This window comes from Salarias fasciatus, chromosome 15 (assembly GCF_902148845.1).
Source record: "Salarias fasciatus chromosome 15, fSalaFa1.1, whole genome shotgun sequence".
In the NCBI taxonomy this organism is placed as follows: Eukaryota; Metazoa; Chordata; class Actinopteri; order Blenniiformes; family Blenniidae; genus Salarias; species Salarias fasciatus.
The window spans coordinates 27,435,873-27,452,504 of NC_043759.1; the positions used below are offsets into that span (position 1 = coordinate 27,435,873).

At 47.1% G+C, this 16,632-nt stretch overlaps 1 protein-coding gene across 1 annotated transcript in view; it reads left to right on the plus strand.

Moving 5' to 3' along the window:
• The window catches only part of LOC115401668 (NLR family CARD domain-containing protein 3-like), a 69,070-nt gene that overhangs the window by 19,758 nt on the left and 32,680 nt on the right, over window positions 1-16,632 (plus strand). The window contains exons 3-4 of the mRNA XM_030109948.1: window positions 6,411-6,584; window positions 16,383-16,556. Coding sequence (XP_029965808.1) covers window positions 6,411-6,584; window positions 16,383-16,556 — 348 coding nt within the window. The remainder of the gene's footprint in view (window positions 1-6,410; window positions 6,585-16,382; window positions 16,557-16,632) is intronic.

The following is a 16,632-nucleotide window of genomic DNA, read 5'->3' on the forward strand; positions in this document are numbered from 1 at the left end:
CTTCACAGAAGTGAGCCATGAACACCTCCCTCGCAGATGTGGCATCTCTGGTGGCGTTGTTGGCTCCCATCCGTCCCACGGATTGAAGAGGCTCTTCCTGGGCTGCTGCTCCCCTCTGCGCTGGTACATGGTGAAGTGCAGCAGGCCTCATGAAGTTGTGGAGAAGGCAGGTGGCCTTCACACACTTCTCTGCAACTTCAGGGAGGATTTCAAGAGCCCCTCGAAAAGCCCTCCACTGTGCTGACCAGATCCCAAATGCATCCTCCACCACCAGCCGAGCTCGGGACAGGCGGTAATTGAAGACGCGCTGCTCTCGGGTAAGACCACCACGTCCTGGAAAGGGCCGCATCAGGTTTCTGCGCAGGGGGAATGCCTCGTCTGCCACAAACACATGAGGCTGGAGTTGTCTGTGGTCAGCTCCTGGCAGGTGCAGATCCTGAGGCAGGGGCAGCGTGCCTTCGCGAAGGGCTTGACCAAAGGTGGAGTTGGCCAAGATCCCCCCGTCGCTGCTTTGACCATAACCTCCAACATCTATGATGCGGAACTGGTACCTGGCATCCACGACAGCAAGGAGGACGATGGAGTGGTCCCCCTTGTGGTTAAAAAAGAGAGAGCCAGAGTTGGGAGGTGCCCTCAGCTTCACATGCTTCCCGTCCAGAGCACCACAGCACAGTGGGAAGTTCCAACGCTCCTCAAACTCCTCAGCGATGGACCTCCACTCTGCTGCTCCAGGCACGGCCATAAACTCCTCCGCTAGGCAATCCCAAATGGCTTCACCACATCTGGGATGATAGTGGAGACTGTGGAGACGCCGACCCTGAAGCTGTTGGCAATGGTGCGGTAGGAATCCCCAGTGGCAAGAAACCTGAAGAGATAATACAACAATAAATCAGCTACTTTTATTCTGATACAAAACAGTTCAAAACTTCATATGAACATCTACACCAAGATGTGCCTTATTGGTTGGGTAAAAAATGGTAGAGCCTGCGTGACTTCTCCACAAACGGTTTCACAATATTTGACTCCATCACATTTCAGTCTATGACTGAATGTATCCATTATTTTTTTCATTTTTATTAAATGAAAGCATTTTGAAGAGTGATTACAAGACAGTTTTTTAAACAAATAAATATGAATTGACCAAATGGTTGATTAATATTACTATGTAAGTGTAGTGTAGAACAGTTTAGCCTAGTTTATTCCTAGTATTGTGCTGGTTTGGACAAAAATTAGCCCTGGTTTAAACCCAGTGTGGTGCATGATTAGGCCCGATTACGGTCCAGTTTAATCCCGTTTTAACTTTGGTTTCATCATGATTCAGTCCCTGTTTACCAGCGGTGCATAAATTAGATTAGGAAATGTGTTAAAACCCTGTATTTCAGTGCAACTTACCGCAAACAGATGGACAGACGCTCGTCTGCTGAAATGGAGCGCCTGTAGTTGGTGTCCTGGTAAGTGATGCGGGCGCCGACGCGGGCCAGGAGGTCATCGAACTGGGCACAGGTCAGCCGAAAGTACCGCTGAAAGCGACACTCATCCTGGCGCAGCTCCTGGAGCAAATGGTGAAACTCACCAAACTCCGACCGTCTCTGGATAATGTCGTGCACCCAGGCACGGCGTACTCTCCGCCGACGGCGTCGTGGTTCGGCTGTATGAATTAAATAAAGCCAAGCCGCTCGCTGGACAGGATCCATGATGCTAAAGCACACAGGAAAGGAGAGCCCGGAAGCCCCGCCAGGGAAAAAAGCCCGGAAGCCCCGCCTCCCCACCAGACGCGACGCGTCGCGTCTGGTGGGGAGGCGGCTTTTTTGGCCCCGTGTTGATCAGCGTCGGACCTCAGAATTGACACGCGTTCAGCTTCTCGCGTTGACGCGCTTTTTGACGCAAAATCGCGTTCGGTGTGAACGTAGCTTAATGGTACGGTCAAGTTGAATTCTAATACTCATCAAGTTTATACTATCCAGTCATCATCATCAGATCAACATGTAAGGACAGAGACAAAGTTAAAAGTTTTTACAATGAGAAGAAGTGGAAAAGTCAACATATCGATGAACAAAACATACAACCTTTTGCAGTGCAAACAGTTTTATGGAATAACAGATGTATGTGTACAGGAAGTATATCATCTTTTATTGCAATTGGTACACAACTGAGTGGCAAACAAAGCTCCCATTAATTCTCACGGTTCGCCATTGATATCCAGTTTAAATAAATACGTAGTCAGCCATACTAACAATGATGTAATCTTGTTTGTTTTCAGTACGCAAAGGCAGAACAAGAAGACCATGGACCAAAGTGGAGAAAAATGCTGCGCTGAGAGTCTCACATAAAGAAATCCATATTGAAGAAGGAGTGCTTGGTTTGCATAGAATGTGAACAGCCAGCACTGAAGAGCCGAAGAGATATGCCAGAACATTAGAGACTACTTGAGAAACGGGGGGCTGACTTTTAAGCCCCAAAAGTTTCATCCACACTGAAGAGGAATATGGCCAGAAGCCAAAATTTCACTGGTCGGAATCACTCAAGGTGGAAAAGTTTCGCTATTTTGAGCAGACATCAAACTTCCGGCCCGCATTTCAGCTGTATCCAGCCTGCAAGAATATATTTTATCCCTATCAGAGAGGGGAGACAGAGGAGACAGATGGCATGGAGAGAGGACAGAGAGGAGGTGTAGACAGGAGACAAAGAGGAGACAGAGAGAGAACAGGGAGAGGATATGGAAACAGGAGACACAGAGGAGACAAACATGACAGAGATTATATGGAGAGGAGACGGAGAGAGGACAGAAGTAGGACAGAATAGAAAGAGAGTAGCCTCGTAAACCAGTCCCGCCCACTCCTTATCCACATTTGGATTTTGGCGCTAGGCTCAGTCTGGGCACGCGCCCATAGAAAGAGAACGCGACGGAGCCGTGAAACGGCCGAGCCAATCAGCGTTGCTGCTTTTTGTTTTCAGTTTTTTGGGGCGAATTCCAGTGGCTAAACCGGAAGTGACGCCATCACTGCGCGTCGCGGAGATTACGGAGATAAACTTTAACCATCGTCTGAAAGCTGCAATAAGTAAAGTTATAGCCAAAATACCAAGTATTACAACAATCAAGCAAGAGCCAGAGTCTGCGCTTGGTGAGTTTTCGCATGTCTTTGCATGTAGAGAAGCTAGAGCTAAAGAGCTAAAGCTAACCCTTAGAGAAGCTAACGCGTTTTGATGACATTTGTTTTAAAGCACTCAAGTATGCTGTCAGTAACTGACACCCCCTGCACGAAGTTTCTATGGGCTCATGCCCAGACTGAGCCCAGCTCCAAAATCCAAATGTGGATGGGGAGTGGGCGGGGCTGGTTTACGACACTAGAAAGAGAGGGGACAAAAAAGAAAGAGAGGGGACAGAAAGAAGACAGAGAGGATGGAGAGAGGACAGATATAGGACAGAAAGAGGAGAGAGAGAGAGAGAACAGAAAGGGGACAGTGGCCTAAGAGAGGATAAAGGGGACAGAAAGAAGACAGAGGAAAGACCAAAATAAGTGTGAGGAAGTAGCAGAGTTGCAGTGCACGCATGAAGAATCCGATGCACGTGTGTTTCTTCATGCATTCCATGCAGCTAATGTTGGCTCACAGACCTGCATGTAAGATGGATTTTGGTTCGCCCTGAGTATTCTTAATGTTTAAAAAATTGATATAGGGCAGATGTTCAAAACATTCTTTGCTGTTAATTGATGCTCATTGTTATAAGTAATAAAGTGTGATCCATTCTTGACTATTGTCATTTCTAATTGTGATACTTAAGTGTTCTTAAGAATAGTTACATCAATATGTAATGCTATACAAAAATTGAAGGCTTCAAGTAGACCCTGTGATTGGTATCAGCCCAAAAAATCCTAAATGTATGCCCCATTTGTATGGGTGAGAAGGCTTCAACACTCCCAATATCTGTTGCATTTGAACTCTATGCACATCCATTTTTTGTGTTGTTAGCAGCTTACAAGAACATGTGACAAAATAGATAACACACACCTGAAATAATATAAACACTAGAATTTGGCACTCAGAGCGCAGACCTCCGCCACAGCTCAAATAAGTCACTAACAACCATAAGAACACCATATATAATAAAACAACATTGTGATCGGGGTGTGATCGGAGCAGAGCGTTGCGGCGTGCGGTGCCTCTCTCTCTCGCCCTTGCGCCCTCTCCCCTGTGTGTGTGTGTGTGTGTGTGTTTATCTGAAAAGGAAAAGCGAAAAGCAACATAATTTATGTTATTTTACTTTATTTTAATTAGAAAATTGACCGGATTCTCTCGTATTTTCCGTTCCCGACTTCCTGTCTGGTGCGATCTGCTCTGTCCAGCTTTACAACTGGCGCTCCACGGCTGGCGGAGAAAATACAGAGGAGCAGAGCACCCGCGGTCCATGGCGCGAGCAGCGCTCCCCCGCACCTCCTGTATGAACCGTCAGATAGGTAAACGGGCACCGATCTGAACTCGGTGCTCGGCGCTTTCGCCTCCACGCGCAGCGCGTCCTGTGAACCAGGTGTTTGTCCCCCCCTGTCGGCGGGCCTGCCCAACTATATCAAAGACTCCCTATCTCTCAATGATAAAGAATCCTTTAAAAAAATTCCTGGATCCAGACAGTGATCCGGATCATCACAAAAATTTAATGGATTCTAAGTTAGCCCAAGACCCACCTTTCCACAAAGTTTCATTGCAATCTGTCCATTACTTTTTCCGTAATGTTGCTAACAGACCAACCAACCAACCAACAGACCGACGTGATTACATAACCTCCTGGCGGAGGTAATAAAGTAAAAGTGTGTAGCCTAACAAATGGCATTGTGCATCTTGATAGCAACAGGAATGAAAGTTGTCTTTAATCTTTCTGGTCTCCAGGTCAGGGAGATGAGTCTGTTACTGCAACTGGTCCTCTGTCCGGTGGGATCACCCAGGATGGCCTTCAGCTTACAATCAAAATAATGCAACAATCGGCACATGACAAGATGTGCACGTACCAACAGCGTCTCTGAATTCTCATCATGTTAAAGAAGTAATGGTTGTCATTTGTTCATTAATTTTTGATACGATTTTCTTCATTCCTGTGCAGCAGGCATTTTTCCCCCTTTCTTTGTGCTGAGTGCATCGGAAACTCGGGCATCAGTACTTTGGTCTCAGGTCTGTGCTGCCATTTTGTGAGGTGCTCTGCCTCTACACCTCTGTCTTAACAGTGTTGATAGTCTAACTCAGATTTAATTGGATACTCTCTTAAACTGACGAGTAAGGTTTTTATGTGATGCTTAGAACTTGCAATTTTGCATATAATCTTTGTACTGACTCTACAGCAGCAATCAAAACTTGCAGTTTCGGTTGGTTGCTGCTCAGCAGTCTGAGGAAAAACTCAGCACTCCCAGAATTGGTTCTTGCTGCTCGGCAGACAGAGCAGGCGGCTCTCCTGCAAGGGGGAACGCAGCAGAGAGCATTGGATGCAGGGCTTGGATCACTTGGACTTGTAAAATATGCTAAGATTGCTCTATATATCTTACAAAGCTCTAAATTAGCAGAAGCTTTCCTCGATTGAGATGTGGCGTTTGAGGGGGAGGGTGCAGAGCAGTGCTGTCTCCGCCCACGACTCGGAGGCATATTGCTGACAAGCTACTGACACTCTGCAGAGAGTGAGTCCTGGAAAATGACTTTATTTTGCAAAAAGGCAAAGGAAAAAAGCTTTTTATTTTGGCTATAAACTTCATACCCACAATTTAAAGACCACTGAGAAGGAAAATGGCTAAAAAGCTTGAGGTGGGTGTTTAAAAGGGTTTTTTGAGAGGTTAAATGTAATATTGTATTCTTGTAGACCCTGTAATGTTTGTCGGTCCTTGTATACCACTATGTGGTTTGTGTTTGTGTGTTATATGTAAACAGGTCTCATAAACACTGTTGGTTTCACAAAACACTATTTGGTCTGGTCTCATAAGCCTGTGAAATGTCACATATTGTTCTGAAAGAGAAATGATGATTTTCAAGTCAGATTTGTGTTCAGCAGATGAAATGAAAATTTTTGATATGTCTTTCAAGTTCACCGGATGTTGCGTTAGCTGTGGTTCCGTAAACCACCGCCATGCAAGAATCTGCCAATTTGGTCTCATAAACCATATATCCCTGTATGTGTGTATGTGTGTGTGCGTGCGTGCGTGCGTGCGTGTGTGAGAGAGAGAGAATCAAAGTTCAAAGTCAAAAATCAAACAGAAACTGTCAGGATGAAATGTTGTTGACAAAGTCATGAATTGGTGGATCATTATGTCCCAGAATTCAAAGATACTTGAGAGCATCAGATGAACAAACAGGTCCAGTTCACTTACTGGACTTCTTGTCTCATTTTGTTGTCTTCTTTGTTTTCCACATGACTGACTGATCTTCTTCTTCTTCAGGTTGAGCAGCTGTGGTCTGTCAGAGAGAAGCTGTGGAGCTCTGTCCTCAGTTCTCAGCTCTCAGTCCTCCAGTCTGACACATCTGGACCTGAGTAACAACCAGCTGCAGGATTCAGGAGTGAAGCTACTGTCTTCTGGACTGGAGAGTCCTCACTGTAAACTGGAAGCTCTCAGGTCAGGATCCAGCTGCTGCTTGATCATGTGGAGGATCTTCCTTCTTCCTGGTTGACTTGATGCCATGTTTGTGCCTCCAGTCTGTCAGGGTGTCTGGTCTCAGAGGAAGGCTGTGCTTCTCTGGTCTCAGCTGTGAGCTCCAAGTCCTCCCATCTGAGAGAGCTGGACCTGAGCTACAACCATCCAGGAGCCTCAGGAGTGGAGAAGCTGTTTGCTGCAGTGGAGGATCCACAGTGCAGTCTGGACACTCTCAGGTATGGACAGGTGAAATAAAATCCACAACTTTCTGTTCTTCTCCTGCTATCAGTAGAGCAGCTGTGAAGATCTCAGTGGAACATTGTAGCTTCTTGATATTTCCTCCTCTATTATCTGGGAAGTCAAACCACAAAGTAACCAGTAGTGTTTCCACTGTCAGTCCAGCTGGAGAGCAGCAGCCACACATCATCCACTCACTGAGCTGTGTGATGGTAACATGTCACTGATCTGCTCCAGACTGTGTTTAGGTTGAAAAACAATGGAATGTTCCAATCTGGCAATAAATAGTTTGCATTAAGCTGTTTTACCAAATAGAGATATCTAGTAAAAATGAAAGAAATTTGGATGTAAATGCTTAAAAACAAGATTTAACACAATACGTTGTCTGTCAGTAATCATCTCGGGGACAAAACACACTTTAAATATGTAAAAATCATCATGATAATCATATCATTCAATAGATCTTCTCTCAGTATTTAACCAAAGATAAACTGAATCATTCTTCTCAAACAATCATGGCCTCTTTTAACCTCAGAGCTCTGAAGATTTAAGATTTTATCCATCAAGAAATTTAACCCACAGTATTTTTATGGATTAAATTATTTCAGTTCTTCAGCAGTCGTTACATTATGGCTTCAAACTCTGAAGACACTGATAGAAAACTGAAACGATGAATTTCTCTCAATTCATGAATAAAAGAAATCATGTTGAGTCTGCAGATAGTGTTGCCAGATTGGGTGGGTTTGGGCTTCTTTTGAAACCGTTGTGCTGAAAAAAAAAAAAGACTTCGGTGGGTTAATGAAATTTGGTTTTCACAAGATGTGGCGGGTTTTTAGAAACTATTTACACCCATTTCCAAACCCCCGATGCCCTACTCAGCAAACAATCAATCAGTCTTTATTTGTAAAAGCACTTTTCATTTTCATTAAAACAACGCAAAGTGCTCAACAGTAAAAACAGTCATAAAAACAAAAAAGAACCAAAACCACACCCTCAGTCACCACACACACACACACACACACACACACACACACACACTCCCATTTTGTTACGCACAACAGAGGAGACATGGCGTGGCACTGAGCATCATGGGAAACACCACCAGTGGGGCCGCCCACACCAGGAGAAGTCAGAGGTCATTAATACTGGGGCTGCAGCGCCTGACCCCCAAACCTGTCAGACCAAGGGAACCCCCACACCAAGGTGTGGAGCCCCCCAGGCCAGTCAGGACCAGAAGACCCAGTCACAGAAACCCCAGCAGAGGACCGGATCCAACCCCCTGTGTGAAGGACCCCCCCCTCAGGAAACACCGGAGTTAAACAGCTAAAAACTTAGGAGGATACAAAGTAAGATAAGATTATAAAGAAAAAAAGTAAAATAAGTTAGAGGTACATAACAGAATAAAATTACATAAATGATGATGGAAATAAGAAGACTATAAAAGGTCAGTTTATAGATTACAAAGGTGTTTTTAAACTCCCTTTAAACATATCAGCGGTCCTGAGGTTCTCCGGCAGGCTGTTCCACCGGCAGGCTGTTCCACAGGCGGGGGCCATAGTGGCTAAAGGCCCCCTCACGGTGGGTTCTTGGAGCCAATGCAGCGACTGTAAAACCGGTGTAATGTGGCTCCGCCCCCTGGTCCTCGTCAGCATGGCAGCTGAGTTTTTTAATAATTGTAGGTTGAAATATTCTTTTTGAGAAGACCAGAGAGCAAGGCATTACAGTAATCTAATCTACAGGAGATAAAAGCTGCATTAGCACCTCCTGCTGGCCTGAGAGAGAAACGGGCGACTCTGGCTATATTCTTAAGGTGAGTAGTTATGTTTTTAATGTGTGGAATAAAATTTAGCTCACAGTCAAAAATCACACCCAGGTTCTTAACTGATTGTGCTGATTTAAAATCTGATAATTTTGGTAAAATTTTCTCTTTCTGACCTTCAGGACCGATAACTAAAACCTCAGTCTTGTCCTGGTTGAGCTGCAGGAAATTCACTGCATCCATGACTTGATGTCAGAAATACAGTTAAAAAGGGTTTCTATTGGCCCTGAGTCATCAGGAGACACGGCGATGAACAGCTGAGTGTCGTCAGCGTAGCTATGGAAACTGATGCCGTGTCTCCTGATGACGTCCCCAAGTGGAAGCATGTAGAGATTAAAAAGTATGGGACCTAAAATTGAACCTTGGGGAACTCCACACCTAGTTTCATGGGTTCCTGAGGAACAAGTATCCAAACTTACATAAAAACATCGATCTGTGAGAAAAGAACTGAACCAGTTAAGAACAGGACCAGAGAGGCCCACCAGGTGCCTCAATCTGTTTATTAAAATGTGGTGGTCTACTGTGTCGAAGGCAGCACTCAGGTCCAGTAGAACCAACACTGAGTTTTTTTCCAAATTCCACCTGATATCATTTAAAATCTTTAAAAGGGCGTCTCGGTACTGTGGTTCACTCTAAAACCAGACTGATGTCTTTCTAAAATGTTGTTGATCATTAAAAAGTCATTGACTTGGTTAAAAACCAGTCTTTCTAAAACTTTACTTAGAAATGGTCAGTTGGATCCTGGTCTGTAGTTATTAAGAACATTGGGGTCTAAATTGCTCTTCTTCAGAAGGGGCTTCATCACCGCCGTTTTAAAGGCAGTGGGGAAGACGCCCGTCTGAAGAGAGCAGTTCATGATATTTAAAATCTGTTCCTCCAGGAATCCATAAAATGATTTAAAAAGTGGTGTGGGGATGGGATCTAAAAGGCAGGTTGTTGATTTTACTTGGGAGAAAACTCGACCAAGAGTCCTCGCATCAACCAGGTCCAAACTGTCCAGTGTTTCCTCAGGCATGGACAACGGTTCAGCTGTGTTCACTGATAGAACCTGTTGGGGTAAAAGACTCGACCTGATGTCCATGATTTTAGTTCTGAAGTGGTCTGAAGAGTCTTCACAGAGAGCGTCTGTCGGCTCCTTAAAAGCTTTATTAAAATTAGAGCCTGTTAAAATGTTGAAGGTGGAGAAGAGGAACCGGGGGTTGTCTTTACTGTCTGAAATAAGTTGAGAGAAGTGGGAAGTTCAGCCTGTTTCACTGCGTTATTGTAAATTTTGAGTTGTTGATGTAGAATCTGGTGATGTACAGTCAACTTGGATTTCCTCCACCTTCTTTCAGCTCTCCTGTAGTTTCTTTTCAGTTTTTTGATTTGATCATTTTTTCCTCCACGGGGGTTTGGAATGGCCCTTGATTGTTTTAGTTAAAAGTGGAGCGACTGAGTCCAGACTGGACTTCAGTTTACTGTTAAAATCTTCAATGATAAAATCACAGGGTGCAGGTAAAATCACTGCAGGAGTGCTCTGTAATGGTGCATTCACACCGGACGCATCGCGGGCGTCGTCGACGCTTGGGACGCCTCGAAGCTGATGCTTGTGACGCTTTAAACACGACGCTTGACACCGGGTGGTCACAAAGCTCGCGACGCTCTTGACGCACGTCAGTTAATTGGCGCGCTGGAGGCTGATTTCTGTTTCCAGCTATGGCGGATCGCATCAGGAGAGCGGCTTGGCTTTATTTGTTAAATAAAGCCAGACCGCGACGTCGTCGGAAAAGTTGCTATTGGCTGCTCTGCTCCTCTCTGCTCTGACTGCAGCAGGGGGCGCTGCTGAGACTGACCGCTGTGAGAGCTTTGGGACGGGGGAGGGGCTCACGCAGCACCCGCTGCTCATTGACGACAGCAGCGAGACGTCCCGTCACGTCTCCAGAGCACCAGAGAAGGTCGCTAGATTTGTCGCTAGTTGCTTTTGACAAAAAAACGTCGCCAAGAGGCTTTGGAAAGTCGCCAGATTTAGCGAGAAAGTCGTCAAGTTAGCAACACTGGCTGGTTGGCCCGCATCGGTGCTCGGATCACTCGTAGTGACGTAGCACCGGAGGGATCGTCTCTGATTGGTTGACGCCCAGCAGCAGCGCGTGAAAAGTTCAGTTTTCCCAACTCTCAAAAAGCGACGCTCACGACGCTCTTGACGCCGGGGACGAGCGTCGTGGGCGTCGACGCTCGAAACGCTCGAAAAGCGACGCTCCTGACGCGCCGCCCGCCGCTCCACGACGCTCGTCCACCATAGACTTTGCAGAGAAAAGCGCCGCTCACGACGCTTGCGACGCGTCCGGTGTGAACGTAGCATTAGATCTCTATAAAATCTGCAGCCACTTCAGAAGTAAGGCAGCGTCTCCTCACTGTTCTCACCGGGGCTTCCTGCTGGTTAAAACTGGTGATGTTAAAAAACACACAGAAGTGGTCAGACACAGCCAGGTCAACACCAGAGGACACACTGATGGACAGACCGGGTTAGAACCAGGTCCAGGGGGTTAGAACCAGGTCCAGGGTGTTAGAACCAGGTCCAGGGTGTGTCCTCTGCTGTGAGTTGACTGTGTGACATGCTGGTTAAAACCTAAACACTTTAAAGGTTTAAAAATTCTTTGGACATTGAGTCCGAGATGTTTATCAACATGGAAGTTAAAATCACCAGTTATTAAAATTCTACTATATTTACAATGAATTATTGATAAAAGTTCTGAAAATTCACTAATAAAAAGACTGGAGTACTGAGGGGGTCTGGACTCTGTTAAACACAGGATCGGGGGACTGCTAAAAACAAAGACGTGGTGCTCAAAAGAAGTAAAACTGTTAAAAGCCACTTCACACACGCTCAATGAGTTTTTTAAAATGGAAGCAGTCCCTCCACCCCTCTTACCCTGTCTGGTTGAGAATAAAAAGTTAAAACTGGGTGGAGAAGCCTCAGTGAGGATAACAGGAGCATCAGTGCCGCCATGTCTCAGTTAAAAGCAGACTGTCTAAATTAATGTCTAAAATAAGATCATTAATAATGAAAGATTTGTTTAAAAGAGAGCGCATTCAGCAGGGCCATATTAATGGTGGTGGGCGGCTGGATGGTCGCTCTGTGGAGCTTTACTGTTAAGAGTCCTTTGTTGTTTAAAAACAGTCCGGGGGATGTGGCGTCTGAAGGAGGTGATGATAGGGATATTGTGGACATTGTCTGGTGTGTGTGTGGGTGGTGGAGGTGTGTGAGGGGTGTGTGTGGTGTGTGGTGGATGGGGGGGCTTCCAGGTAGTCAGTCAGCGGGGATGTGTGGACTGCGTGCTGAATGTTACCTGCTAAGATGGAGCTGCCCAGCGTGCTCGGGCATCCGGGGCCGGGGAGCGCTCTGCGCTCACGGTGCCGCTGGCAGCAGCCTCGTTGCTGGGGCGGTGGTCCTGGTTCTCCCCGGAGCGGTGGTCCTGGTTCTCTCCGGGGCGCTAGTGGTGGCTCCCGGAGCGCCTCCTCACTGCCTTCGGCGAGCAGCGGAGGTCGAGGTCCGGGACGATTGCTGCCGCTCCGGGACCGACGGGGAACAGTCCGGCTCCATGACTGAAGCGGAGTGATCTAGATCCAGGGGAGAGATCCGTCTTCGGGGCCGGAGTGTAGTGAACCGGAGTCGTGGCGGAGCTACGACATTGTCTGGCGGTGTCTGTTGGCGTGGCTTCCGTGTTGTTGTTGTTGTTGTTGTTATGGCGGCGAGTGGCGGACCCGTCAGAGGACGCGGGAGCAACAGAAACCACAGCAGACCGCGGACCCTCACGCCCGCCGCTCTGCCGCCGTCATACTGCATCAGGGCATGAAGGCGTAGGTGAGGTGGAGCCACGGTGGTCTTAGGCTCTTGGCCCCGCACTACCACCTCCGCCCATGAACGCTGGTGGTCCGGTGTAGAGCAGGAGGGAGGCCAGGGCGCTGGAGCAGTGGCGTTCATGAAGGACGAAACGACCATTAATTGCTCTATTGCCAACGTCCGGGCCTTCTCCAGCAGATCGTCTTTGTCCCTGAGCTCAGCCGGCAGATGTCCTCCCTCAGGTTGGTGACGATGTTGTCCGCCTTAATGACCAGGGGGCGTGGGCGAGGTCCGCGGTGAAACGCTGCGTCCATGTTGGGTTGACGGCCTCGCTGTACTACGCCGGTACCCACAGGCATGCTCCTCTGTCCCTGGTGCCTGGGTTCACTGCTGGTGTAGCCATGCTGCTATCCTGCTGCCTCACCACTCCTGGTTCCCTGCTACCAGCTCGCCACTCGTCTCACCATGATATATGAGCCATACTGACCATATGATAATGCCATGAGCCGCCCTCCTCTGTCTCTGATTGGCTAGAATTCACTTGCATTCACTGATTTCAATTGTTAGTTTGTGTTGGGCGTGTGTACCTGGGCGTGTGTGTGGGTCAGCGAGAGAGAAAAGTTATTGCCAGACAGCCTGCAGAGTTTGTAATCAATCATTTAACTGCAGTCAGTTGGATTTAGGTGTTTGGTTGCTCATGTTTCATGTTCGTATTGGATAGCTATTCTGAACTATTATCTGATTCCACTGTTTTTTGGGGGAAGTCTGTGTTTTATTGCCTGCTGTCTTTATTCACTGCAGCTATGTGCTTAGGGTGGCCAGTTCCACAACACCACAAAGGAGGACAGGTCGGGTGGGGGGGCATATGTGCGTAGGAAAAAATAATATTCCTGTGAAAAGGTGATTTTTTTTCATAATATTTGTATTTATTCAAAACATTTCAAAGTGCAGTGCAAAAAATATTTTCAACTTTTTTATGTAAACCACAAATGTGCCTGATCGACTTTACAAAGCTCTGCAGCAGATATCTTGTCATCTTCAGGTGACGTTGCTTCCCGAAAAAATAACCGCAGGGAGGAGGCACCTGCAGCCCGTCTGTTGAAATGGTGCTTCTCTGCGCCCGGTGCCTTTCAATGGCCGCCTTTCCTTGGGTGCTAATGTCAGCTGACCTGGCAGAAGCCATATTGACATGAGCAGCAACGAACTGCTTCACGTCAATCTGGGATTTCACTCGGCAAATCCGTTGGGGGGAGGAGGAACTTGCTGTAGAACTCTTTGCGTTCATTGGACGGAAGGACACCGTGCGCCCGCCTAACTGAGGGTGACCATACGTCCTCTTTTACCCAGACATGTCCTATTTTTACGTCCTGTCCGGGGCGTCTGGGCGGGTTTTTTAAATTCAAGGAAATGTCCGGGGTTCACTGTTTCTCAGAGCACGTGAACGTAAACTGACCAGCGCTTTGCACACAGTACTATGATACTTGTTGCGCGACGTAATTACCAAGAGGCGTCTTGTGAGCCGATCTGCGCCGCGCGCTCTCACACACACACACACACACACACACACACACACACACACACACACACACACACACACACACAGGCGGAGCAAAGAAGACGGGGCTTCAGACAGCGGAGTGCTTCTTCTTCTTCTTCTGTGTTGTTATCGGCGGATGGCACCATTTCAACAGGCGCATTAGCGCCTCCTATCGCTATAGAGTGGGATCAGAGAACCACTGAGCGCCGTCGGCATTGATCGGCATCGCTTGCCCCCCCGGGCCAAAGTTTTATCCTGCAGGAGCAGGACACACTGATTTCCGATCGGAAACGGTGCTACGCAGCGCTAAAACGTTAATCCATGACTGGGACACTGTCACACTAGTATATCTATAAATTTCAGTGAAGCAAATGCACTTTTTATAGCTTTTTATGTGAAACTCCGCCTACCCATATTGAGAATAGGGAGCATCGATGCAGACTTCTCTGAAAGGGGTGAAATAGCCCTCCGCCTCTCCCCTACCCCTATTCAAAAAGTAGAACTGGGAGAGCCCTGAAGCCTCGTGAACGTGCATATCATAGGGGTAGGGCTGAGGGGGAGGGGTAAGGGGGAGAATTGGGATTGGCCCTAAGAGAGCTATTATTTTGCTACAAGTCTTTACATCTCATTTTATTTTGTTAAAGAAGTTAGTTTCGCATCATTGAAGCATAATAAAGCATGTTCATCAACCTCCGAGAAGCCGAGAAGCCAATCTGAATTTGTGTCTCAAACACCCCCCCCCCACAGTCCTCTTTTTTGAAATTCAAAATATGGTCACCCTAGCCTAACCATGTTTAACCATGTTTGGTTTCAGCCAATCACAGCAAAGAAAAAACCTCTTGCTGATCGTTTTTCAAAGACGCAATAGAGGATTCATCAAAACAGATGTAATCGCTGGTGGGACATCCACTGTTTTCGCTAGCCATGCTAATATTATTAGCAGTCCGTCGCTTCCTGCTTCCGTCAAAGCTTCATGTCCCGCCCACAACGACGTGTGATTGGTCCGACCGAAAAAGATCAGAGCCCGAGCGCAAATGCCGCCAGAATTCAGCTTGCCGGCAAGGTTAGGGGTCAACATCACATCGATAAAGTTTGCAATAAGCATGTAAATCACCTTTGCTGCTCTTGCTAATAAATGCGTGCTCTTCTGACCACTCTGAGTTGAATGACGTCCGTCTTTTCGGCTTGTGAATGGGTATGGCGTGTGGTGTGAATGGGTTAATGTGATATTGCAGTGCCAAGCGCTTTGGGCTGTCAGTGCAGGGTAAAAAGCGCGACACAAGTGTAGTCCATTGACCGTTTACCATTTACCATGTTGATGTTGTCCCTTTGAAATGAGCACTGTAGTCCACAGTCTCTTGTTGTCTTTATTTTGACCTCCATTTTAAAAGGGTTTTTTTGTACAGATGTCAACAAGGAAAAAGTCCCCCTGTGAAAACACACAGTGCAACAATCAGTATAACTTAGGATGAAGTTAGCAGTGAATCAAATGAAGATAAAAGGAAACTTACACGTCTTAGCCACGATCACTGCTCTGCAGGTCACAGCCTGATTACTGCACCACACGCCAGCTCACAATCAACAGGCTGTGGACCTACTCTACAGAACAAATTAAAGGCGCGACACTTGATGCTGCAACGACAGTGTGTCGAAAATCCCCCGCATGGGGCCCTTTTCCGGGTCCTCGCCGGTGGCCACGACTGGCAGCATCCTCCCGCATTGTCCCGACGAGTTCATGAGGCGTTCACGGACAGTTGGCGCATAGTTCACGGCCCGTTCACGATATTTTGTCGTGACCAAAATTTTGAACATTTCAAAATTCTTGTCCCGACATGGCACGCAGTCCCGACGGGTTTACGCACACTTCACGCCACTTTACGAGTGGTTTGCGACCGTTTGTGTAAACCTGGCTTACATCTCATGATGGTGTCTCCACCAAGCTTCTCCAGAAGCCCAGTATTGAGTCCTCATTACAGTCAGGTGTGTTTGAAGTGGGAGAGACCTGCAACTTGTAGGACGCCGGCAGTCAAGGACCAGAGTTTGACTCATGTGGTCTAGTTGGTCCCAGGACAGCTGATGGAGGTTCTTCAGAGATCTGTGGCTCCAGCTGCTCCATCACAGCTCTACACACTGCTCTCTGTGTCAACACAGGTTCTGTTCATGCTGGTTCTGGACAAAGACTTTACTAAAGCTGACTTCAACATGAATGAACAAACAGTCAGTCAGTGGAGACAGAACTTCTTTAATGAAATGAACCTGTTCCAGAGAAAGTTCAGATCTGCACAGAGGTTCACTGACTGGACTTCTTGTCTCACTTTGTTGTCTTCTTTGTTTTCAACATGACTGACTGATCTTCTTCTTCTCCAGGTTGAGCAGCTGTGGTCTGTCAGAGAGAAGCTGTGGAGCTCTGTCCTCAGTTCTCAGCTCTCAGTCCTCCAGTCTGACACATCTGGACCTGAGTAACAACGAGCTGCAGGACTCAGGAGTGAAGCTACTGTCTTCTGGACTGGAGAGTCCTCACTGTAAACTGGAAGCTCTCAGGTCAGGATCCAGCTGCTGCTTGATCATGTGGAGGATCTTCCTTCTTCCTGGTTGACTTGATGCCATGTTTGTGCCT